The sequence below is a fragment of the Lissotriton helveticus genome, chromosome 11 (genome assembly GCF_964261635.1).
Source record: "Lissotriton helveticus chromosome 11, aLisHel1.1, whole genome shotgun sequence".
Taxonomy (NCBI): domain Eukaryota; kingdom Metazoa; phylum Chordata; class Amphibia; order Caudata; family Salamandridae; genus Lissotriton; species Lissotriton helveticus.
In genome coordinates, this window is record NC_136072.1 from 43,186,804 (window position 1) to 43,212,275 (window position 25,472).

The 25,472-nt window shown below is 45.3% G+C and overlaps 1 protein-coding gene across 1 annotated transcript in view; it reads left to right on the forward strand.

Annotated features, from left to right (window-relative positions):
* Nucleotides 1–25,472, forward strand: part of LOC144791138 (cytochrome P450 2J2-like) — a 409,659-nt gene that overhangs the window by 344,109 nt on the left and 40,078 nt on the right. The window contains exon 7 of the mRNA XM_078665797.1: nt 21,294–21,481. Coding sequence (XP_078521923.1) covers nt 21,294–21,481 — 188 coding nt within the window. The remainder of the gene's footprint in view (nt 1–21,293; nt 21,482–25,472) is intronic.

The window sequence follows — 25,472 nt, forward strand, 5'->3', positions numbered from 1 at the left end:
ACAATACACTCCACCCTTCACCCCTCCTGCCCAGCTGCAGATACCCACAGAACGCTCCACCTTTCACCCCTCCTGCCCTGCTGCAGATACCCACAATACGCTCCACCCTTCACCGCTCCTGCCCGGCTGCAGATACCCACAATACGCTCCACCCTCCCCCCCTCCTGCCCTGCTGCAGATACCCACAATACACTCCACCCTTCTCCCCTCCTGCCCTGCTGCAGATACCCACAATACGCTCCACCTTTCACCCCTTCTGCCCTGCTGCAGATACCCAAAATACGCTCCACTCTTCACCCCTCCTGCCCTGCTGCAGATACCCACAATACGCTCCAACCTTCACCCCTCCTGCCCTGCTGCTGATACCCACAATACCCTCCACCCTTCACCCCTCCTGCCCTGCTACAGATACCCACAGCACGGTCCACCCTTCACCCCTCCTGCCCTGCTGCAGATACCCACAATACGCTCCACCCTTCACCCCATCTGCCCTGCTGCAGATACCCACAATATACTCCACCCTTCACCCCTCCTGCCCTGCTGCAGATACCCACAATACGCTCTACCCTTCACTCCTCCTGCCCTGCTGCAGATACCCACAATACGCTCCACCCTTCACCCCTCCTTCCCTGCTGCAGATACCCACAATACGCTCCACCCTTCACCTCTCCTGCCCTGCTGCAGATACCCACAGAACGCTCCACCTTTCACCCCTCCTGCCCTGCTGCAGATACCCACAATAGGCTCCACCCTTCACCGCTCCTGCCCGGCTGCAGATACCCACAATACGCTCCACCCTTCCCCCCTCCTGCCCTGCTGCAGATACCTACAATACACTCCACCCTTCACCCCTCCTGCCCAGCTGCAGATACCCACAGAACGCTCCACCTTTCACCCCTCCTGCCCTGCTGCAGATACCCACAATACGCTCCACCCTTCACCGCTCCTGCCCGGCTGCAGATACCCACAATACGCTCCACCCTCCCCCCTCCTGCCCTGCTGCAGATACCCACAATACACTCCACCCTTCTCCCCTCCTGCCCTGCTGCAGATACCCACAATACGCTCCACCTTTCACCCCTTCTGCCCTGCTGCAGATACCCAAAATACGCTCCACTCTTCACCCCTCCTGCCCTGCTGCAGATACCCACAATACGCTCCAACCTTCACCCCTCCTGCGCTGCTGCTGATACCCACAATACCCTCCACCCTTCACCCCTCCTGCCCTGCTACAGATACCCACAGCACGGTCCACCCTTCACCCCTCCTGCCCTGCTGCAGATACCCACAATACGCTCCACCCTTCACCCCATCTGCCCTGCTGCAGATACCCACAATATACTCCACCCTTCACCCCTCCTGCCCTGCTGCAGATACCCACAATACGCTCTACCCTTCACTCCTCCTGCCCTGCTGCAGATACCCACAGTGCGCTCCACCCTTCACCCCTCCTGCCCTGCTGAAGATACCCACCATACGCTCCACCCTTCACCCCTCCTGCCCTGCTGCAGATACCCACAGCACGCTCCACCCTTCACCCCTCCTGCCCTGCTGCAGATACCCACAATACGCTCCACCCTTCACCCCTCATGCCCTGGTGCAGATACCCACAATACGCTCCATCCTTCTCCCCTCCTGCCCTGCTGCAGATATCCACAATACACTCCACCCTTCACCCCTCCTGCCCTGCTGCAGATCCCAACAGTGAGCTCGGTCCCTCACCCTTCTGCCTGCTGCGGATCCTCACAGCACTTTGCCCTTCACCCCTCCTGCCCTGCTTCAGATACCCACCATACGCTCCACCCTTCACCCCTCCTGCCCTGCTGCAGATACCCACAGCACGCTCCACCCTTCACCCCTCCTGCCCTGCTGCAGATACCCACAATACGCTCCACCCTTCACCCCTCATGCCCTGGTGCAGATACCCACAATACGCTCCATCCTTCTCCCCTCCTGCCCTGCTGCAGATATCCACAATACACTCCACCCTTCACCCCTCCTGCCCTGCTACAGATACCCACAATACGCTCCACCCTTCACCCCTCCTGCCCTGCTGCAGATACCCACAGCACGCTCCACCCTTCACCCCTCCTGCCCTGCTGCAGATACCCACAATACGCTCCACCCTTCACCCCTCATGCCCTGGTGCAGATACCCACAATACGCTCCATCCTTCTCCCCTCCTGCCCTGCTGCAGATATCCACAATACACTCCACCCTTCACCCCTCCTGCCCTGCTGCAGATCCCAACAGTGAGCTCGGTCCCTCACCCTTCTGCCTGCTGCGGATCCTCACAGCACTTTGCCCTTCACCCCTCCTGACCTGCTGCAGATGCCCACAATCCGCTCCGTCCTTCAACTCTCCTGCACCACTGCAAATCCCTATGGTGCGCTCTGCTCTTCACCCCTCCTGCCCTGCTTAAGAACCCCTCGGCACGCTCTGCCCCTCACTCCTCCTGCCCGCTGTGGTTCGCCACGGTGCACTCTACCCTTCACCCGTCCTGCCCAGCTACGGATCCCCACAGCGCGCTCTGCCCTTCACCCCTCCTGCGGACCCCAATAGGCACGCTCTGCCCTTCATCCCCTGTGCCCGCTGCAGATCCCCACGATGCCCTCTGCCCTTCACCACTCCTGCCCCACTGCAGATCACCAGGGTGTGCATTTTCAGGTCACTAGCAGGTGTCCATATCTTGTGATTAGCTCCTTTGTGACACCTGCATTACAGAGGAGTCTATCAAGGGTAACAGGCTGGTGATGGCTGGTAGTGCCCCATGAGTGATGCTTTTTTTTCAAGCTCAGGGTAGGGGCAAAAATTAAAAGCCAATAGCTACCTGTCTCTGCACCTGTTTTTTTTAGAACTGCCATACCTTAGCATCAGCAGGACCGGGCCAACTTAAAGCCCTGGTTATCCCACCTTTTTACGGCAAGACTACAGTCTCTCGTTCTCCCTGTCCGAGTTCTTTAAGCAAGGCATGACTCACAATGCAATGGAAAAGGTAGAACAGTCCCCTCATACAGGCATGCTGAACACTCACTGCACCATTGGGCCATTTACTTTCTGGATTGCGTTTTTATCTCAATACAAAAAGGGTTTTGGGTCTTTAAACACAGTGCCTGCTTGGCAAACTTTGCGTCTTGTGATGGAAACCTCCATACTATCCCTCCCTTTAGAGCGCAGTGATCCCTGCCAGGCAGGTGGGAGTCTCTCAAAAGAGCATATGGTCCTTCACCAATAGAGTTATTTCTAAATTATTCATAAAATGAAATGGATGTAATACTTTGTATATTGGTTTTATGTTCAGTAAATGTCTGTACTTTTATGATATGAATATATCGAATAAAGTATTACAACATTCACCAAAGTGAGGAGACCATTGCCTCTGCTACCCTGGAAGGCTGGTGAGCCATCAACAGGTCCAGATAACACATTATATATTAAATCTAAACATCTCACTTGTTGGTTAACTTTGATACCAGAAAATCAAATGTATTTCGTGCTAATGAGGTTTTATGTGTTTGGGGTAGTGATACTCAAGGTTTCATCAACTCAATCCAACCAGCAGATTGTACTGCCATTTAAACTCTATCAAGTTCTCACAGGGTTTTAATTGCCCTTTTTCTAGACACTTTTCAAGAGTGAGAGGGTGAATCTGCTCCTATTTAGGAGTTACAAAGGTTGTGAATCACACTGGTCTGAATCCTTTCAAAGTGATGGTAGAGGAGAGGAGAGAATGGCTAGTCTCCGAATATCAATTTTGGCCGCCCTGTAAACCCCAATGAGTTCTGGAACATTCCTCTACAGAACCTGTATGAACCACTCTCTGGGCTTGAGTCCAATGAATGACTGGATAATCTAACTTCCGATATAGAGGTCACCCGGGATTGCTTGAGTGTTTCTGTTACATCAGATGAAGCTATTAAAACAGCCCTTCCTATTGTCATTTCTCCATTAATAAGTAGCCCAGCTGACCTAGATATCAACATGTGGGAGAAAACCTGTGTTCCCTTACCGGAGAATAGTGAGACTACTAATGATGTCAACCTTAGTTCGCTGAATTTGCATGACATGGAGATCACTTCCACTTTCAGTGATACTAAGGCTGAGTGGGGTGGGGCTGATTTTAAAGCATTTTTTGTTGGGACTGACCTGCCTGTTACTTTACAGCTCGCGGAACCCGCTCCGCGGGTCCCGCATCGCGTTGGTGTCATCTGCAGCCGCTTCTCAGGTTTGGAGGACAAGTGGAGGGAAGCTTTTGACCGGGGCTGCGAGCGAGTGCGTGCGCTCACGGAGGGACTCCAAATCCCAGGAGCGCCCGCCAGCCCGAAGGAGCAACACCTGGGCCGCTCTCCCCGACCCCTCCCACCCTTCCACCGATCATTTTAAAAAGGCACTTCCTGGTGTGGAAAGCGGGACGCTCTGCTGATTTTAAAGCATTTTTTGTTGGGACTGACCTGCCTGTTACTTTACAGCTCGCGGAACCCGCTCCGCGGGTCCCGCATCGCGTTGGTGTCATCTGCAGCCGCTTCTCAGGTTTGGAGGACAAGTGGAGGGAAGCTTTTGACCGGGGCTGCGAGCGAGTGCGTGCGCTCATGGAGGGACTCCAAATCCCAGGAGCGCCCGCCAGCCCGAAGGAGCAACACCTGGGCCGCTCTCCCCGACCCCTCCCACCATTCCACCTCTTTTGTGCAGGTCCTATAACAGTCAATAGTACTCCCGCAGCGCGGGAGAGCGCGCGGGAGAAGCCCGGGAGAAGGGCGGGACCGTCTGTGGCCGTCCGGGGCCGCAGGAGGCCGGGCTGGGCTAGGTCTCTAACAAATGGACTAGAATGTGTTTTTGGGTAAATTTTTAGTATTTCATATCTGTTACCCTTTCTGGTTTTAGTTGTTCTTAGCCTGTTATTTATTGATACATTTTTCACCAAACCGCATAGTTTCTTAAAGAATGTCTTCTTCTACTCCAAACACCCGTCCTGATCAGGTGGGTGTTTCTATACTCGGCCCTTTGGATAGATTTTTTACCAAAGCTACTAAAGATATTGATCGTGAACTTTTATTGGCAGAACGAAGGGCCGAACGGCGCCTATCAGTAGAGGCAGTTAAAAGACAGGCTTCTTCTGCTAATAGAGGCGTACTTTCTGTATCCACAGTAGAACAGCCGGATTTAGATGCTGAACTTTTTAATACTGATGGGATTCCACAAATCTTTCAGGAAAATCCACCTTTCCAGGGGGGTCAAGGTATGACGGTGACCATTTTGAGTGAATCGTCTATGGCTACTACTGACAATCTTATAGATCTCAATACCCCATTACCTCAGGAAACTAATACTCACTGCCCTTTTAATGTAAACGCTATTCCTCCCCCTTTGAAGCTACAAACAGAGGTTGTTAGTTTGTTGCCTTCCCCTCCTTCTCCAGAAACAACTGAGACACACCATGGTCAGAAGCGTAAAAATGGTGTCTCTTCTCCAGCAAGGAAGAGGAGGAGGCGGGGAAACAAAAATAAAAATAGGTCCCTTAACCTATGGAAACCCTCTGAGATGGCATCTCCGAGACCATCATTGCCAGTAGAAATGGGGAACATGGCGTCGGAGGGAAAAATAACAACACAAACAATTGTAGATGGGGAGAGTAATAAAAGCTATAGTACCGAGCTTTTGGAAGTACTTGAAAAAATGTTGCAATCATTTGTTTTACCACTTGTAGAAAGGTTAAAGATCATAGAGAAAAAACTGGACTGCCTCCTTCCTCAACCAACATCCCGAGATAATGTAGTGTTACCTATCTTGGTTGCTGGACCTGGAGATCAAAATACTAGTAAACCTCTTAGTCAGCATAATTCCCCCAACAAATTAAAGAAACCAGTTGCTGATAAAAATAGTTTATCCCTGCCAAATACGCAAGTAATTGCATCATCCAAAAACATAGAAAAAGGGAAAGTACCTGTGGCTGTCCCGAAGCCTACAGAACATAAGAAGGCGACCAATCTGGAAATGTCGAATACTGGTATGGCTAAATTGCAATATAAAAATACGGTACAATTACCTCCAGATTCGTATGGTTTTGTTATTGTATTAACTGGAGTTCCAATTGTTGGGGAAAAGGAAATTGAATCAAACAGAATTTTAAAAAATAAAGTGATTCATTGGCTGTCCGTAAATAGACCACTACCAGCATACTTGAATGGGGACATTATATCCGTTAGGAGGTGTCAATGGATAGGCATACGCCCCAAGGATATAGATGGTGATCTGATTATAGTGAATTTTAAGGAACACAAGGTGGTATCCTATATAAACGATTGGTTTGTTGGTAGTAATGAAGGCGGAGTTTCTACACGTAGTTTGACATATTTTTACCCGGAGAATATGATGTTATCATCAAAAAAAGAACGGCAGAGATATGGTTTAAATATCAACCATTATCCAAAACCACCTATAGAATACTCAGCATTTGACTATAAAAATAGAAATCCTAGATTCCATACCTCAGCCAATCATCGAAATTCCTATTTTGATTTAAATAGCCAATATCGGATTGATCCAAGGGAACACTGGAACATTCCATTGTCTAATATGTTCTACCCCTTGACCCCCCTAAATTTGAATGATTGACTCCCTGTAATTAAACATCCCCTAAATGATTTTGGGACGATAGGAGGGGATAGTATGTCCCCTTCTAGAGGTACGAATACCAGTGAGAATCTGGAAATGAGTAGTGATGAAAAGGACACCTACCAAAATGGGGTATATGAGGTAACCAATCCAGGGGCTAATACCGAAGAAATTGAGGCAGGCCAATGTGGCCAAGATCAATCTTTGGATAGATCGCTAGTGGAAAAAGAGGGCGATTGTGAAAAGGCTCCAAAAACTAGTGAAAGGTGTGGTAATTTTCGTGTACTCTCATGGAACATAGCAGGTTTTGCCCATAGGGTGGAGGATTTGGTATGGGCAGATTTTGTGGATTCTTTTGACCTAGTTTGTTTCCAGGAGACCTGGAGTGTAGTGGACCCAAGTTTGGATGGCTTTCAGGCTTTTAATACCTTAGCGATACCATCAAACTCAGGGCGAGCCAAGGGTGGAATGATGACAGCAATCTCTGTAAAACATAATTCAGTGACCGTTAATCTTGTGGTGGAAAGTACTTGGTACCAGTTGTTTATTATTAAGAACCTTACTAGAGAAACTGTTCTTCTTATCAACTGGTACTATAATATTTTTGACCCAAATAAAACAGAAATTATTGAAAATTTGTATGAAGAGATTGTTAAAGTAAGAAATAAAGTCTTTCCCTTACTTATTATGTGGTTAGGTGATTTTAACTGTGAGCTGTGTAAATTTAGTGGGTCTAAAGCATGTGGGCTGATGGATTTAGATAATCATCCTATGGTCCATTTTTCACATACAAAACAAGGTGAGGCCCTAAACAGCATTTTAGTAAATAATAATCTATTTATCCTTGATATGAATAATTTTATGGGTAATATGAATATGAATACGAATATACCCTCTTTTCAGGGCACAAGAGGCAGAACTAGCACAATTGATTTTGCTATAGTATCTACGGGTTTCTTTAGTTACTTAAACAACTTTAAAATTGAGGTAAACCCGGCTAGTGATCATAACCCCCTAACCCTGAGTCTCACTATAGCTGCTGAACTAAAGTCGCATCAGGAACATCCAGTAGCATATAGTAAGAACCAGGGTATTACTGTAAAGTGGAATAAAGTAGCCGTGGAGGAATTGGAAAAGAATATTTTTAAGGAAAATGCGGCTCAGATAGACATATGTCTATCATCCAATCCGGATCCAGTTCATTTAATCAGGAGCTTCGAGAAGTTAATGGAAAATGTAGCTACACATTTACTAGTAAAGGAAGGGGGGAAGAAGCATGATCTTGGACCTAAATGGTTTAACGTAGAATGTTCTGCAGCCCAAACTACTCTGGCTAAAGCATTGCGTATAAAACCTAGAGATGGAAGTAAGGTTATATTAGCTAGGAAACAATATAGGCAGGCAATTAAAAAAAGGAAAAATGAATTGAAGTCCAAAGCATGGGAAGATTTAGACAAGGCATCTGACTTAAGGGACAATAGACTCTTTTGGGAAGTTATAAATAGGCCCTTTTTAAAATCAGGGGAAGAAAATACTATGCGAGTTCACCTATCTGAAGAAACTTGGGTAACTCATTATAACAAAATTTTTAACCCCAAAGAGAAATTATATAATATTGCCCTGGAGGAGGATGATTCCCGTTATTTTAATATGGACTCAGCTAAGAAGCTTAGCGATTCAATAACGCTTGCTGAAGTAAAGTTAACCCTGACTTTGGGGGCAGCCTCAAAGGCCCCAGGCCCTGATTCAGTACCTTTAGATCTTTTTAAATCTAATCAAGAGTTTTGGTCTCCCTTACTTATGAATGTTTTTAAGGCAATAATAACTGGCCCAATTCCGATTTCATGGAAAGAGGCCGTTTTGGTCCCAATTTTTAAAAAAGGTGACAAGTATGACCCAAGATGCTATCGGCCGATATCACTAATAGACTCAACATGTAAGTTGATGGGTCGGGTGATACTGGCACGGTTGGAATCATGGGCGGAGGCTTCAGGGGTGATTGTAGAATCACAATATGGTTTTAGGAAAGGGAAGGGAACCACCGAGCAGTGTCTGAACCTTGCTTTGATCATGGGCAAGTACATGGGTGCCAGGAATGGCTCTATACACTTGGCATTCATGGACTTGTCCAGTGCTTTCGATACAGTGTGCAGGGAAAAATTGTGGCGCATGATGGCCTCTATGGGGTTTGAAGAACCTCTGGTCACCCTGCTCCGCAGGCTGCACACTGCTACAATGGTAAGGGTCAGATATGGCCGTGGTGGGGAAAAATCACAACCAATTTTATCTACTGAAGGCGTCCGACAAGGATGCATTTTAGCACCTTTTTTATTCTTGATTTATACAAATGGTTTGGAGGGTTTTTTGTTAGAGACATCTGCTGACTTTCCAAAAATAAATGGAAAAAGAATCCCAATGTTGTCTTATGCTGATGACACTGTTTTAATGACACTTACCCCAAACAGCATGCAGATTTCTCTGAATGCTTTTGATACCTTCATGGGCAATTTAGATTTAGGTGTCAACTTTACCAAATCTTTTGCCATGACTTGTGGTCCACAAAATGTGAAGATACGGAAATATGTGGTAAAGAATGCTAACATTGACAAGGTGGATAACTTCTGTTATCTGGGAAACCTCTTTAATAAAAAATTAAGTTGGGAACCATTATTAATAGCACGGGTTCAGAAGGCTGCCCAGTTAATCGAAGCCCTTTTCCGCTTTTCTAGTAAATTGGGCCAACGGCGTGTTGCGGAAATTATATCATTATATAAGGCCAAATGTGTTTCCGTGTTGACCTATGGTTCAGGGGTGTGGGGTTCGGATAAATGTGAAAGAATACAAATTGTGGAGAATAAGTTTGTTAAGCGTTTGTTATGCGTGCCATTGAGTACATCTAATATATTTTGCCATGAGGAAGTTGGTATTGAGTTTATAAATGACATTATTCATGTTGCCCCACTGATATTATGGGCAAAGGTTTGGCAATCAGAAAATTTGAAATTAACAAAAGATATAATCCAAGATTGTCAAAAACTTGATTATTATACCCAAATCCCGTGGCTACGATATGTTAAAGAGACCTTCTTTAAGATAGGTCTAGGAAAAATGTATACAAACCCAGAACTACTTGGCAGGGATACCAAGGAGATTATTAAGAAAGCCTTTAAATCTAGTTTGGGTTCTTTTAGGACAAATGACCATCTACTGAGCGTACAAGGAAAACCAGTTCGCCAGTTCTATTTGTCATATATTATGAACACACAATGGCGCTTTTATTTAACAAGATTTCGCCTTGGTACACTACATTTTTTGTTTGCTTTCCCTAAACAGGGGGGATGGTGGGAAAAGCTACCCAACTGCCCCTGTAACAATAAGGTTTCGCAAAATACTCTCCATCTCTTGTTTTTTTGTACCTTGTATAAAGTTCCAAGAAATGTTTTTCTTAAACCTTTATTGGCATCATTTCATACACGTTATTACAAAGAAGCGTATGATTGTTTGTTGTCCCTATCAACTGTACATATTTGTAATGCCGTCTTAAATTTCATCAGATCAGCTATGGTGATTAGAAACAGATATTAATGATATTCGGACTTTTTAGAAAAGTATGTAAATATGTATAATGTTTGACTAATCTTATGTGATTTTACAAATTTTTTGTTATGTACACTTTTATGGTTTCTATATGAAATCGAAATAAAGTTTTGAAAATTGAATTGGGTGGGGCGGAGGGTTTATCGCACGATGCCTTATCAATGATCTCTAATTGTATGCTTTTGGATAGTGGAAAGTGTTTAATTTTTCCTACTAACTATATGGCAAGTGACATGGAGGGTATCAGTGGGAATGAAGAACTTGTTGATATTGTATCCCCGCCTGAAAAATGTATCCCTGGTGATCAGTTAAATGAAGAGGTCCTTTCTAACACCTCCAATCCTACCCCTGCTTATATAGTACATTCCATACTCAGCTGGAACGTGGCTGGCCTAGCAACTAAAGTTGCATCACAATCATGGTTGGATATGGTGAATACTCATTCAATCCTCTGTTTTCAAGAAACCTGGGCCTTAAACCCAGTGCATTTATTAGGGTACCAGACCTTCCACGCTCCGGCCTTGGCGACAAATCATGGTAGAAACAAGGGCGGTCTGGCAACATATCTCAGTATTAATAGTGGACTAACTGTGCTGACACATATCCCAAAAGATTCCTATCAGATAGTTATGATTGGATGGGGCAACTCCCTTAATCTCATCATAATAAACTTTTATAATAATTTAGTTCCTGAAGTTTTAAATCAAGTCTTAAATGACCTAACTCATGCAGTTGTCACTTTGAAAGAACGTACCAACAAGGAATGTATGATTGCCTGGTTGGGTGATTTTAATTGCAATATTTGCCAGTATGGGCCAAAAGAACTTTGTGGCCTAGAGAGTATAATGGATGAAACCCCGAATCACTTTAGTCATTCAAAACCAGGGGATAGTTTAAATAACTTTTTTTTTTAACTTGGATTTTGTTAATGAATTATGCTCACCGTCACTACCTTTTCAAACTACTTTCCATGGAAGAGGCTCAAATTCTGTGATTGATTTTACCCTTTTTTCTAAATCACATGCCAATTTGCTCTCCTTATGGAAAACATCGGACGAGGTGTATGGAGACCATTACGCTCTAATGTTTAATATAAGGAAACATATAGAGAGGTCACAAACGATCATAAATACCATTAACTATCAACCCCATATTTCCATGGGACGGACAAATGGCTATACTATTAAAAGGAATAAAGTGATCCCTTAAACATTTTTTAGAAATCTAATATCCGAAAGACGTACGGAAATTAATATATGCCTATCTCCATTAGAAGACCCGCAAAAAATATTAGACTCATTTAATAAAATTCAGCAGACCCTTAAATCCCTATTGACACGGCAACCTAAATCTGGAATTAATAATAAGAGAGGTTAGTTTGATAAACATTGTACCGCTGCTTTAAAAAATTTGAAAAAGGCGCTACAAACCACCCTGCGATCTATAGAGGCTATTAGACAGGCCAGACGTAATTATCGCAAGGCTATTAAGAACAGAGAAAAAGCCTTGAAACAAAAGGCCTGGGAAACTCTAATTTCTGCCTCAAGAAATAAAGATGCCACAGCATTTTGGAAGGCAGTAAATGCCCCCTTTTTGCGAGGCAACCAACCAGAAATGATAGATCTTGCCATCGATGGGGATACTTGGGTAGCTCACTTCAAAAATTTGTATGATGGACAGGAGCTACAATTTACTGCTCCTGAGGGAGGCATTATACGATCTCCGATCTCCGAATCTCACGTGAAACATTTTCCGTTGGATCTTGTTTTTTCATGTGAAGAGGTGAGTCTGCCTATTAGAGAAAGCCCGGCCAATAAGGCACCGGGTCCAGACTCCATACCAGTAGATGTCTTTAAAGGGAATTTAGATTTCTGGGCCCCTCTGTTAGCTTTAGTAATGAACTGTGCTAATACCCAAGTCAAAAAGCACTTTATTCGATTAATTAAAAATCATAAAAGTATACTATACAAATACATAAAAACATCATACAGAGAAATTATTTAGTGTACATTTAAAATTCAGTAGCAATACATATGGACCGACACTTAGTTCACAGAATTACACAATTTGCAACAATATTTCATAGTTCATTAAAAAAAATATAATGATCCGAAACCTGGAAGTTAGTTTGTACTATCAAGTGTAGGGTAAACATTTACCATAACCCCAACTGTGCTCATCTGGAGTCTCTTCCGTCTGGCACGGATTGATGCAATCAAAAAATTAGCTACACAGAACATCACCAGATGATTTTCCATTAACTGAAGAAACAGTAATGCAGGTTTCAACTGTAAAAACCCCATTTCCCTTAACAGTGGCTTAATATATTTTTCCCTGCCTTCCAGGAAGAAAGGACAGAAAAATACAAAATGTATCAGGTCCTGATCAGAGAAATTGTCGCATTCACATGGGACATTGTCCATTGGGGTGCACCACTTATCATAAATACCCAGCAGAAAATGTGCCTGATTAAATCTGAATTTTGTTAACAGCCACCGGTGGTAGGGTCGTGTAACAATAGTCAGATATGGTTGTACTGACATTGAGGTAATCAGCATAAAGTGTGACCTTACTGTAGGTTTAGTAATTTCAGTCATATCTCTTTCCATTTCTCGGATCTTTATAAAATTTAGTTTTACCCAGTTGATATCTTCTTTGTTCAAATTTTCCGGGTTTAAAAATAATTCTGGTCGTCCCAGGAGTACTGCAGTTGTTTTAATAAATGCCAACCATTTAATGTCAGCCACTCTGTCCCGCCCCAAACAATCAATAATAATCTTGTGGTTCAATGTAAGTTTGGGGTTGAGCCAAGTTCTAATCCATAATAAGAGCGGCGCCATGTTTAACATATCTGCAATATATCCCATTCCTAACTCCACATGGACCGCAAAAGATGATGTGGATTGGGGGAGGCCCAGGAGGGATCGCAGAAATTTATTTTCCTCTCTCTGAATCAGAGTTAAATCTTTATAGCCCCAAATTGCTGCCCCATACCTGGCTATAGCTATAGTTTTAGCTCTATAAATCGCCAAAATTGCCTCAGGAGGTTTCCCACCCAATCTTTTCGCAAAGCCTAGTATTGCAGCCGATGACCTTTTCACTGCCACTCTTTTATTAGCAACTTGGGGGGCCCAGCTACCCATATCATCAAACACTACGCCAAGGTAGGTGAAGATTTTTACTCTTGATATTACTGAACCATTGCAAGAGAGTGTTTTGATGTTATTCCGACCTTTCCCCACGGACATCACATGCGATTTCTCTACATTTATTACAAGGTCCAAATTTTGCATAAAATCTCCAAAGGAATTTAAAAGACGTTGTAAACCTATAGGAGTCCTCGACAGCAGCACCGTATCGTCAGCATATAATAAAACAGGCAATGGTGTTCCCCCCATGCACGGGACATCTACTGATGCTGCCGTCAAGTTTTCTCCCAATGAGTTAATATATAGAGAGAATAACATTGGAGCCAGAATACATCCCTGGCGGACTCCCCTCCCAGACTTAAAATCAGCAGTGCACTTCCCCTCTTGTGTCATGCGTATAGCCGCTGTCAGATCTCTGTGCAGTTCTGCCAGGAAGTTCACCAAAGCCTGATCAAGCCCCATATCCAGAAGCTTTGTCCACAGCTTTGACCTATTAACTAGGTCAAAAGCTGTGGACAAGTCCATAAAAGCCAGGTAGATTGACCCCTTTGATGCCACAGTATATTTACTAACTATTAGATGTAAATTGAGGCACTGATCCTCAGTGCCTCTGCCAGATCTAAAACCATACTGTGCATCACACAAAATATCATTATTAGTTGCCCATGTTGAGATCTTAGCTAGAATAACCTTACCCAGAATTTTAAAGGACGAGTCCAATAATGATATCGGCCTATAGCATCTTGCATCCCCCCTCTGACCCTTCTTGAAAATTGGAACTATAGTAGATCGTGACCAGGTTATAGGCAATCGACTTTTATCAATGCTGGCTATATTAAAAACATTTGTGAGGACAATTGCCCATATGTTGGAATTTGATTTAAACATATCAGCTGGTACCCCATCCGGGCCTGGGGCCTTATGACCAGCTGTGTCCTCTATAGCCTTTTGCACTTCTTTAATAGTAAATCTCAAAGGTGGTCCTAGTTGTTCACTTGCTATAGATACAAATGGGTCTACTGGGAGGTTACTACCATAAATTTTTTCAAAATGGTCTAGCCATTCCTGTTCAGATATATTAAGTTCCAGCGGGGAATTTTCTTTATCACTAAACAGTGGTGTATTTACAATTTCCCAGAATTTGGAACTATCCCTCAGGGTGGCCCTATCGTAAAGTGAGTCCCAAGCGTTTTTCTTAATCTCATTCTTTCGGGACTCAACGATATTTTTATAGTTTTTTCTTAGTCTACCCACTACTTGTTTATCCCGGGGTGTCTTCTTTAATTCTGACAATAAGTCTCTATGGGCCTTGGAGCACCTTGCATCGAACCACCCATACAGTTTTTGCTCCTTAGGTTTCGTCTTGGATGTTAAGTCCAAAGCCACTTGCTGGCAAATTGTTTCAAAGGAGGTGATAATATCACCTCCATACCTAAGTGGGTCCACACAGGTATTAATTTCATTGCCCACCTTCTCGGTAAGTGTTGAATAAAAATCCTCTCGGATAATTCTACTCCACTTGACCCGTCTCCCCTGGTCTTGGGCAGCTAACTCCATATGGGTAACAGTATTTATATTTACAGAAAGTATGGCTGGGTTTTTATTGCGCAATTCCATAACCACTGGATTATGGTCACTAAAAGTTGTTTGTATAGCATTATAAAAAATTACATTTTGTAGCAAGCCTGGTGACACAAATATAAAGTCTATAATAGAATTTGAATCCCTAGCACTATATGTGACTACCCGGTCATTGGAGTCAATAAACTCCGGCTCGGATAAATCAGCATCTACCAAATATTCTTCTAGGGCAGCCCCCTTTATGGAATGTTCAAAGTGTGAGTGGGGGAGACAATCCATATCTGTATAAACCCTGTATTGGCAATTAAGCTGGCACAAGTGTATATTAAAATCCCCTAGCAAAATAAAATAAACAAAAGTGGTTTGACTCTCCTTATAAGTAGTTAAAAATGTTGCTAATGCATTAATATTTTCATTACAATGCGTACCATGTGGGGCATTATAAAAGTTGACATAGAGAATTTTGAGATTATTAGGCAAAGTTAGTTCACAGGCTAAAAAGTTAGGAGATGTAGTGCTTACAATTTGCGCAACTCCCCTGTGTTTAACAGAAATTAGGAGCATTAGCCCCCCTCGGTCTCTCCCTGAACTAGATGCTTGGGCAGCTTTAAAGTAGGATGAATACCCATCCAGCCAGAAATTACATTCCCTATCCCAGGTCTCCTGGAGGGCCACAACCTCATAGCCCTTTAATTGTTCCAACCATATTCTATCGTCTCTCTTGGAGCGGAGACCTGCAATGTTCCAGCTCATGATTTTAACTGTCTCCCCTGCTTCCCTATCAATAGTGGAGGTACAATAAATCTGATCTTTATGGGCAACATTACCAGGTAGTCAATCATTTTCGTTCAGATGTGATAAGGCAGTGAATCTATTTGTTAGCTCTAGGGTAGCCCTATTTATAGGTCTAATGGGGTCAGTATGACTAGGGATAAGGCTTGGTGTTTGCAATGCCCAAGACGACAGCCCAGTACCCCCTGTAAGGGCACCTTGCTGACTCTCATTAACTTGGGGAAATTTGGGAATAGTTGGCCGCGGGTAAAAGTAACCAAGTGGTACAGCTCGAATCCTTCCAACCTTTATATCCGTAGCATCCCAAAATAAACGGGCAGCCTCATGGGGTCTGTTGAAATTTATTATGATGCAATCACCGGGAAGATTTTTTACCGTGTGCCCCAGCCAATCAACTCGTCTCCCCATAGTAATATGAGTGGATATGTCCCTTGGCCCGAACAATTTTCATCGCACCACGCCTTTATGTTTGCTAGTAAGGTACACTGGGGCTCCACCTCCCCTGGAGTAAGATGTGGGATGTTTACTAGCACAGCGACAAATGGGGTTGCCTCAGGTGGTAAATTAGTACGAGGCTTCCCACGCTGCCTCCTTACTCCCTGTAAATCTCCACCTTTATATACGGTAGTTTTCCCAACTGAAGTATTGACACAGCCTCCAACATGGGCCGGCTCCAATAATTCAGTGTGCCCAGCTAAATTGGTGGTGGTTTTTAAACATATTGGCACAGGGGGTACTGGGGGCAGAAAGGGGACAGGTGGAGTGACACTCCCTATCCCCTCCATCGGTGTGTCATGTTGGACAATGGGCGCAGGAATAGCCGAAGATGGACATTCGAGTATTTTTGATGATAACAGCATATTTAACCGATCACATTTCCCCAATATTTCTGAAACACACTCTTTCAATATCTCAACAATGTCATTAGCAATCTGAACAAGGGTGCTTTCTATTTTATCTGTAAGCACCTTTTCTACCATGACCTTTATACCTGTTTCAAATTTCCTTGTAGCTTGACGCGATGTAGCAAAAAACTGCATGAAATTCTTTTTTGGTCTCCTTAACCGCCTTTTGGTACGCTTAATAGCTGGGGTTACTATGTCTTGAGCGGAACTTTGGTCAGTAATTGTGCCCAACAAATTAGGTTCCACGGGGTCCGGTGCAGTACATTGGGCTTGTAATGTCATATCCTTAACTGTAATGATTTGGACAACAGGCTCCAAGGGTATAGCTTGTCTCCCAGTCAGTGGGGGCACCGAATTGTCCAATAATGGTTTATCTAGCCCCAGTTCACGTTCTTTTGCAGCAATCTCCTGATTAAGTTTCCCCACAGCAGAAGTAAGATAGGACATGATGCTAGCTGATGTAGAAGCTTTGCGGGGTACTTTAGATTTTCCTGCACCACCAGTAATCGATGTTTGCAATTTGCGCTTACCCATGTTGGAAATGAAGGCTTTAGGGGGGTATCCGTCCCGTCCCTCTTCGTCCCTAGACGGCCACAGACGGCCCGCCCTCTGCCCGGGCTCCACCCGGCGACGCCCGCGCGCATCCCGCGAGGCGGGAGGGACTTCCGGTCTTTATGCGCCTCCGTGCGTTTGTGGTGGGCGTGTCACCGCCGAGGATGCTGGGGGCTGTAGTTCCCTGCCGCGTGGTGGAGCGAGCGGCGGCCGTGCAGACCAGGAATCAGCCCAGCGTATCCCCCAGTGAACAAGCAAGTGCCCCAAATGTCCGTCGAGACCCCCGCTCTGATACAGGGACCTCCGGTCTTTATGCGCCTCCGTGCGTTTGTGGTGGGTGTGTCACCGCCGAGGATGCTGGGGGCTGTAGTTCCCTGCCGCGTGGTGGAGCGAGCGGCGGCCGTGCAGACCAGGAATCAGCCCAGCGTATCCCCCAGTGAACAGGCAAGGGCCCCAAATGTCCGTCGAGACCCCCGCTCTGATGCAGGGACCTCCGGTCTTTATGCGCCTCCGTGCGTTTGTGGTGGGCGTGTCACCGCCGAGGATGCTGGGGGCTGTAGTTCCCTGCCGCGTGGTGGAGCGAGCGGCGGCCGTGCAGACCAGGAATCAGCCCAGCGTATCCCCCAGTGAACAGGCAAGTGCCCCAAATGTCCGTCGAGACCCCCGCTCTGATGCAGGGACCTCCGGTGTTTATGCGCCTCCGTGCGTTTGTGGTGGGCGTGTCACCGCCGAGGATGCTGGGGGCTGTAGTTCCCTGCCGCGTGGTGGAGCGAGCGGCGGCCGTGCAGACCAGGAATCAGCCCAGCGTATCCCCCAGTGAACAGGCAAGTGCCCCAAATGTCCGTCGAGACCCCCGCTCTGATGCAGGGACCTCCGGTCTTTATGCGCCTCCGTGCGTTTGTGGTGGGCGTGTCACCGCCGAGGATGCTGGGGGCTGTAGTTCCCTGCCGCGTGGTGGAGCGAGCGGCGGCCGTGCAGACCAGGAATCAGCCCAGCGTATCCCCCAGTGAACAGGCAAGTGCCCCAAATGTCCGTCGAGACCCCCGCTCTGATGCAGGGACCTCCGGTCTTTATGCGCCTCCGTGCGTTTGTGGTGGGCGTGTCACCGCCGAGGATGCTGGGGGCTGTAGTTCCCTGCCGCGTGGTGGAGCGAGCGGCGGCCGTGCAGACCAGGAATCAGCCCAGCGTATCCCCCAGTGAACATGCAAGTGCCCCAAATGTCCGTCGAGAACCCCGCTCTGATGCAGGGACCTCCGGTCTTTATGCGCCTCCGTGCGTTTGTGGTGGGCGTGTCACCGCCGAGGATGCTGGGGGCTGTAGTTCCCTGCCGCGTGGTGGAACGAGCGGCAGCCGTGCACACCAGGAATCAGCCCAGCGTATCCCCCAGTGAACAGGCAAGTGCCCCAAATGTTCGTCGAGACCCCCGCTCTGATGCAGGGACCTCCGGTCTTTATGCGCCTCTGTGCGTTTGTGGTGGGCGTGTCACCGCCGAGGATGCTGGGGGCTGTAGTTCCCTGCCGCGTGGTGGAGCGAGCGGCGGCCGTGCAGACCAGGAATCAGCCCAGCGTATCCCCCAGTGAACAGGCAAGTGCCCCAAATGTCCGTCGAGACCCCCGCTCTGATGCAGGGACCTCCGGTCTTTATGCGCCTCTGTGCGTTTGTGGTGGGCGTGTCACCGCCGAGGATGCTGGGGGCTGTAGTTCCCTGCCGCGTGGTGGAGCGAGCGGCGGCCGTGCAGACCAGGAATCAGCCCAGCGTATCCCCCAGTGAACAGGCAAGTGCCCCAAATGTCCGTCGAGACCCCCGCTCTGATGCAGGGACCTCCGGTCTTTATGCGCCCCCGTGCGTTTGTGGTGGGCGTGTCACCGCCGAGGATGCTGGGGGCTGTAGTTCCCTGCCGCGTGGTGGAGCGAGCGGCGGCCGTGCAGACCAGGAATCAGCCCAGCATATCCCCCAGTGAACAGGCAAGTGCCCCAAATGTCCGTCGAGACAAGTGCTAATACCCACGGTCTAATACAAACTTGGTCAGAAGCTATAGTGGTCCCCATTTTTAAAAAAGGGGACAGGCATGACCCGTCCTGCTACCGTCCAATCTCATTGATTGATGCTCTAATGAAAGTAGCGGGGCGTATCATTTTAAAACGTATGCAAAATTGGATTGAGGAATTGGATATCCTCTCGATTTTTCAGTATGGTTTTCGTCAAGGTATGGGGACGGTCGAGCAGAGCCTTAATTTACATCTTTTAATTTCCAAATACACCATAGCAAAAAAAGGGAACCTTTTTATCACCTTTATAGATTTAAGTTCAGCATTTGATTGTGTTGAACACAAACAACTGTGGGCTGCCCTTAAAAGTCTCGATCTGGATCCTTCTATTTTAAATTTTATTAAAGAATTATACAAAGATGCTGGAGTGAGGGTTCGCTTTGGACAACAGGGAGAGTGCTCATCAAGATTTTCAATTAGGAAGGGGGTAAGACAGGGCTGCATTTTGGCACCCCTTCTCTTCTCACTCTATATTGATAAAATTGGTGACCACCTTAACAGTTTTCCTTATGATTACCCTGTCGCGCAAGGCTCCCCTGTCCCCATCCTCTTATAAGCGGATGATGCCGCTATTTTATCGCAGACCAGACTGGGCCTTCAGAGGGCAGTCTCTAAGTTCACTCTTTTTATGAGCGACAAGGGACTGAAGGTCAACATTAGTAAAACTTACTCTATGTCTTGTCGACAGGGGACAAAGATAACACCCTGCCCTGTCTTCATAGATAACAAAAAAATAGAGATGACAGATCAATTCCCGTATTTAGGGATTTGTTTCAATCGTAAATCCACCTGGAAACAAGCTATTTTAGCGAGAAAATTAGCTTTCTCTAAGGCCATTGGTGCCCTGCAGAACTTTGCAATTAAAATTGGTGGAAGACCTGTCAAAGAGCTGATTGTCATTTATAATGCCAAATGTGTGTCTACGGCGATTTATGGTTCAGGGGTGTGGGGAATCGATTCGGTACTTTGTATTCAACAGATTGAGAATCGTTTTCCCCGGTACCTCTTGGGGGTACCAAAATCCACCCCAAACTATTTTATACATATAGAACTCGGCCTTGCATACATTTCGGACATTATTATGACGGAACCCATCCTTCTATGGCATAAGCTCTGGCTAACCACTGAAACTGCCTTTAACCATAAAATCATATCCGACTGTTTACAATTGGATGGCCTTAAGCGTGTTAAGTGGCTATCGACAGTTGAAAACATGATGAGTGACATTGGTCATCCAGAGTTTTTTAAGAACCCCGCTACCATGGAATCAATATCAAGGAAGGGGCTACGCAAAATGGTTTTGGACCATCTAGACAATAAAAGATGGAAGACGGAGAAACTAAAAAAGTCCGTACTAGCCTACCAAAATATAACTCTTGAGAGGGGCCCACAATTATATCTTAACAGTGATATTAATAGCTACGCTAGAATGCTTTTATCCAGATTTAGAATGGGTTCCTTTTTTCGACTGATCACATTTCCATCTTGTAATGATTGGTCGAGACAAATCTTGCCCTGTCCCTGTGATGATGTGGCCCGCCAATCAAACTTGCACTGCACTTTATTCTGCAAATTTTATCAGGTTCCCAGAAAAATTTTGTTAAGACCAATTCTTAAAGAGTGGGGGATCCGTTCTTGTAGAGAGGCGTTTTTTAAACTACAAAGGATGGAAACCCCGAAAATAATTTTTACTCTAATTACATTTTTGAAACTACTGGTGAAATTTAGAAACTCAATGAATTGACTGTATATATCTTTTAAAAAAATGTTTTAACTCATAGGGCTCTTTGAATTGTACAATCTTAAATAATGTTTTTAAACTATTTATTGTATTTCTTGTGTATGAATATGATCAATATTTCCCCTTTTTTCATCCGAAATTGTATTGATACTGGCCTTTTGTGATACATAGTGAAATCTGTATTGTGCTTTTGATGTATTTTTTAATTGTCAGCTTTTATGATATGAATTCTTATATCGAAATAAAGCTCTATTTGATTTGAATGGCTAGTCTCTCAGGCCTCTTCCACCAGTAACTATTGTGCCTCTCTCCACAGAGAAAGTCCAGAGGGAGCTTGATGATGTCCTTGAACCTGCAGAAACCATCCAATATGAACACCGCATGAAGCTGCCGTACACCAATGCTGTGGTCCATGAGATACTGCGCTATAGCTGTGTTGTCCCTCTCGCCCTACCACATCATTGTGTGAAGGACACCACTATCCAGGGCTTCCATCTTGGAAAGGTAATGATGTTTGTCCTTGAGATGTCTAGTAGGTTACTTCCCCTTCACTCAGTCATGCCTTTGCCCTGCATATTTTAATAACGTTTTGATGAAAGATAATTCATTCACAGTAGGGTGCTATGGTACTTCAGATTTATGGAGGAGCTGCTAAACTCTGAGGGCAGTATATCAGTGTATAAGACAATGCTTCTTTTTTCATGATCACCACACATTTTTTTGGGGATGATGCTGTTGTTTTTTTTTTAACTCTGTGCACTGGGAGCCTGCCAAATAGACCCCAGTGCATGTGCTCTAATCCACAACAAATTGTTGAATTGGTTAAAATCCTGAATGGCACATTTAACTTACATAAATGTCCCTAGTATATGGTACCTGTGTACCCAGTGCCTGCAAGTTAAATGTCACTAGTGGACTGCAGCACTTATTGTGCCACCACTAAATTGACCATCTGCAAAATGACTCTAGGCCTGCCGCACAAGCCTAGCTGGGCAGTTCTAAAACTGTCATGTCAACATTTTGAAATCACATTTTTAACAGGTCTAAACCTTCCTTTTAAATAGTAGCAAGTCCCCCTTAAAGAAGGCCTTACCAGCCTGTAGGACATATGTATTGAATGTTTTTACATATCCTTACAGGGAAAAAGGTCCCAAACCTGTTTTCACAGTAGCAAGGCTGGGTGTGCTATAGAAAACACTGGGTTACTTTATTACACTGAATAAAGCTAGCAGAGAAAATACTGTAAGCATTTATTTTTATAGTTAAACAAAATCCAGCTTAATGCCAACAATGAATTTTGTCTATTTCAGAAATAGTGACTTTTAAGTGTCACTATTTGTCTGCCTTAAGCCTTTGGTTGTCTTTTCAGAGTTAATCCCCAAATTTCACCTGGCAGCCTGCTGTCCCCCGAAAAGGAGGTGTGAATGGCTCCAAGGAAAGGGAACAATACAGCCTTGGGTGGGAACAGGTGTGTCTTCCCCCGGACAGGATGGTCTAGGGGATGGCACAGGCAGATGTAACTCACAACTAGACATTTCCTTCCCATTGTCAGGTAGTCAGGATGGCACCAATACAATTGGGGAGGAAACCTGTTTCAGAACCAGTTTGCAGGGGTTTTCTCGTGGCCCTAAGCACACTGCATGGGTGTGCCCAAAGTACTGCCCAGAGGAAGAAAGGTTCTTCCATGCTGGAGTTAAGCAGAACAGTGCACTGTGAGATTGTTGTCAAAGTGGGTAGGGTTATCCCTAAGAACTATTGGAAGTGAGTTTCCCCCACCCAAGCTAGTGCCAGGCATACATGTGGTACCCCTGGATACCTTCTTCAGGACACATCTAAACCTTTGGAAGACAGAAAAAGCACTGCACTGGCTGTTGAACCTATGCATAGAGTACCGAAGAGCTGGAGCTGCTCCCACTTCTACAAAGGACAAAGAAGTTGATTCAAAGGATTAGATGGCCAACCCCCTGTTAAGCTGAAGAACCACATAAGCAGCGAGAAGTCCACTTTTACCAAGAACCCAGATGACCAGTTCCAACTCAATATGCCCTAGACCACGCTGGTGGCTTCTAGGAAAGTGAGTTATAACCTCCAAGTTGTGCCCACAAGATCATGGACTCTCAGCTGTTGTGAGGGTGTACTCCTCTGACCCTCAAAACCTGCAAAATTTGACACTTAGAAGAAACCTTTTCAGAACTTTACCTCCACAGAACCAGCAAAGACTGGCACTGGGGTCCAAAGCCGCTGATATAGAATCAACCGTCAGATTCAGTCCACGGGCTTCCCCTACTAAAAGGATTTCTACTTCGAGAAAAGTTTCTAAGTTCAAACATAGACTGATTTCACTGAGGTTGTCAATGAACAGCATCCGACCACTGAAGAGATGTTCCTGGGCACAGCTTCAAGATTTCTTCAGCTCGGAGCTTTCCTGCCGTCGACACCACCAAGTTTCCAGCCGGAGCCGAGGCTCACACAGATGACATGTGAATTAAAAGGCTGCCATTGTCCAGTCCTCTTTCGGATTCTACTTACCCTTTGGCAATAGGGTCGAAATGTCAACATTTCCCCCAGGGGCCTACACCCAACATCCACCCCCACCACCACTTCCATCAGAGATTAAGTCTCGCCTTAACAGATTAAAAAGTGATATTGCAAAAGGAATTGGATGTAGGCCCGTCGTTGTAGGGGTACCGGCTCTATCAGTAATACTGTGGTTGGATCCCTCCTTTTGAAATATTTTAACATTGTACTGTGTAAATATCCTTTGTTGCACTCTTACCTTTCCTTTTCTATCTCACACATGAACACGTATTACTCACTTCTTTCTCCTGCTTTGGAAATAACCTTGCAACATACTATGTCCCATGTATGTTCTCCATGTTTTGGATATAAAGAATAAATTGATGTTTGCAATCTAATTGATTTCAGGTGTCCGTTTAATTGCTTGTTGAATGTGCTTACATTTGGAAATCGTGAGCTAGATGGAAAAATTCCATAAATATACTTACTCATTGAAGTATATTCAGGTGTGTCAGGGACCAACTGTTTTCCTTACTTTTAGAAAGTTGGCAATGTCCTGCCCTTAGCCTTTTACTGCCTGCAACCTGCCTTAGGTTGCATGACTGGGTGTAACTGACAATCGTTATGAATTCCTCCCAGTCAGTCACACAATAGGACTGGGTAGGACTGGGTTGTGGAGCTAAGCATGGCCCCACTTGTAACTGAATAGACTGTGCTCTCTCTCTCTCTCTCACAAAGGGGTTGTCACCTTCACGTCTCTGCAGACAACTTTGAGCCAGGGTAGAGTAGTTGGCAAATTCTAAGCACTTCAAAGAGAAACCTCTAGAAGCTTCTCCTAATTTTAAAGAAGGCACCAGGTATAAAAATAAGGCCCTCAGACCCAATCTTCAATTTACTTTCTGGACCTGCAAAGGGACTCCCAGAGGACTGCCTCCTTCTGTGGCTGCTGTGTGCTCCACAGGACTGACTGCTTTGCTGCACCTGGAAGGGCTACTTTCCTGTCTGGAGTCTGCCTTGAACCCTCGGAGGCCAACCCTGCTGTTCGAACCCTGCATCTTCACCTGAACCCAGGACTACCAGCGTGACTCCAAGGGCTAGTTTGCTGAGCTCGTGTTCAGAATTACAGGGACATAAAAAGCTTCCACACCTGGACCAAGCCTGAGTGAGTCCTGAACCCCCAGATGGTGTCCGACTAGTCCTGGACCTTTGATTGTGGTGCTAAATGTGGCCAGATAGCCAAAATCCAAAATGTGGGACTTGGAACAATTTTGAATAAAAAACTGCTCTGAGATTCACAGGAAGACCAGGTCCAACCTGCTCATCAAACTGTCCATGGTACATCGCTGGTCAGTCTGACTTCGCAGCTACGTTCTTCTTTACAGGAGCAAATCCTGTTCAGTGGTCCTTCACCAAAGGGGTATTTGAGCTTCTGGAATTGTCTATGGCTACATCCTCCTGCCTCATCCCGCTGGAGATTTTTAACTTCCGAAAAGTGACTAAGTCGGAACGTAGAAATTTTCACCACAACTTCGTCTAGCAGCTCTCTGACGACCAAGCCTTCTATTCAGACAGCACCTGCGGCTTTGCCCCACTGAACGTTACCTTCTCAGAACAGTTTTCTTGAAAATGCTTCGAAGTCCGAAGGTAAGCGGTGACCAGACCCAATCTACTTCTTGTATCTGAACCATGCTCCATCGTGGTCGGCCATATTTTTCAACTTTGAATTGAATTGACTGATGCTGTATCGCGCAACTAGATGTTTGTGATTGGCGTTTTGATCTTTTAGGCACTCATTTTTACAAAAAATTCTGATTTAATTTTTGGGTGTCAAATTATTTATTGAAATGTACTAAACAGGTGTGGGATTAATCCTGTGCTTTGTTTTAATTTTTTACTGTTTTCGTACAGCACAAATATTGTATACATTGCCTCTAAGTTATGATTGGCTGCTTTTTATACCAAGCTACCACGGGTTAAG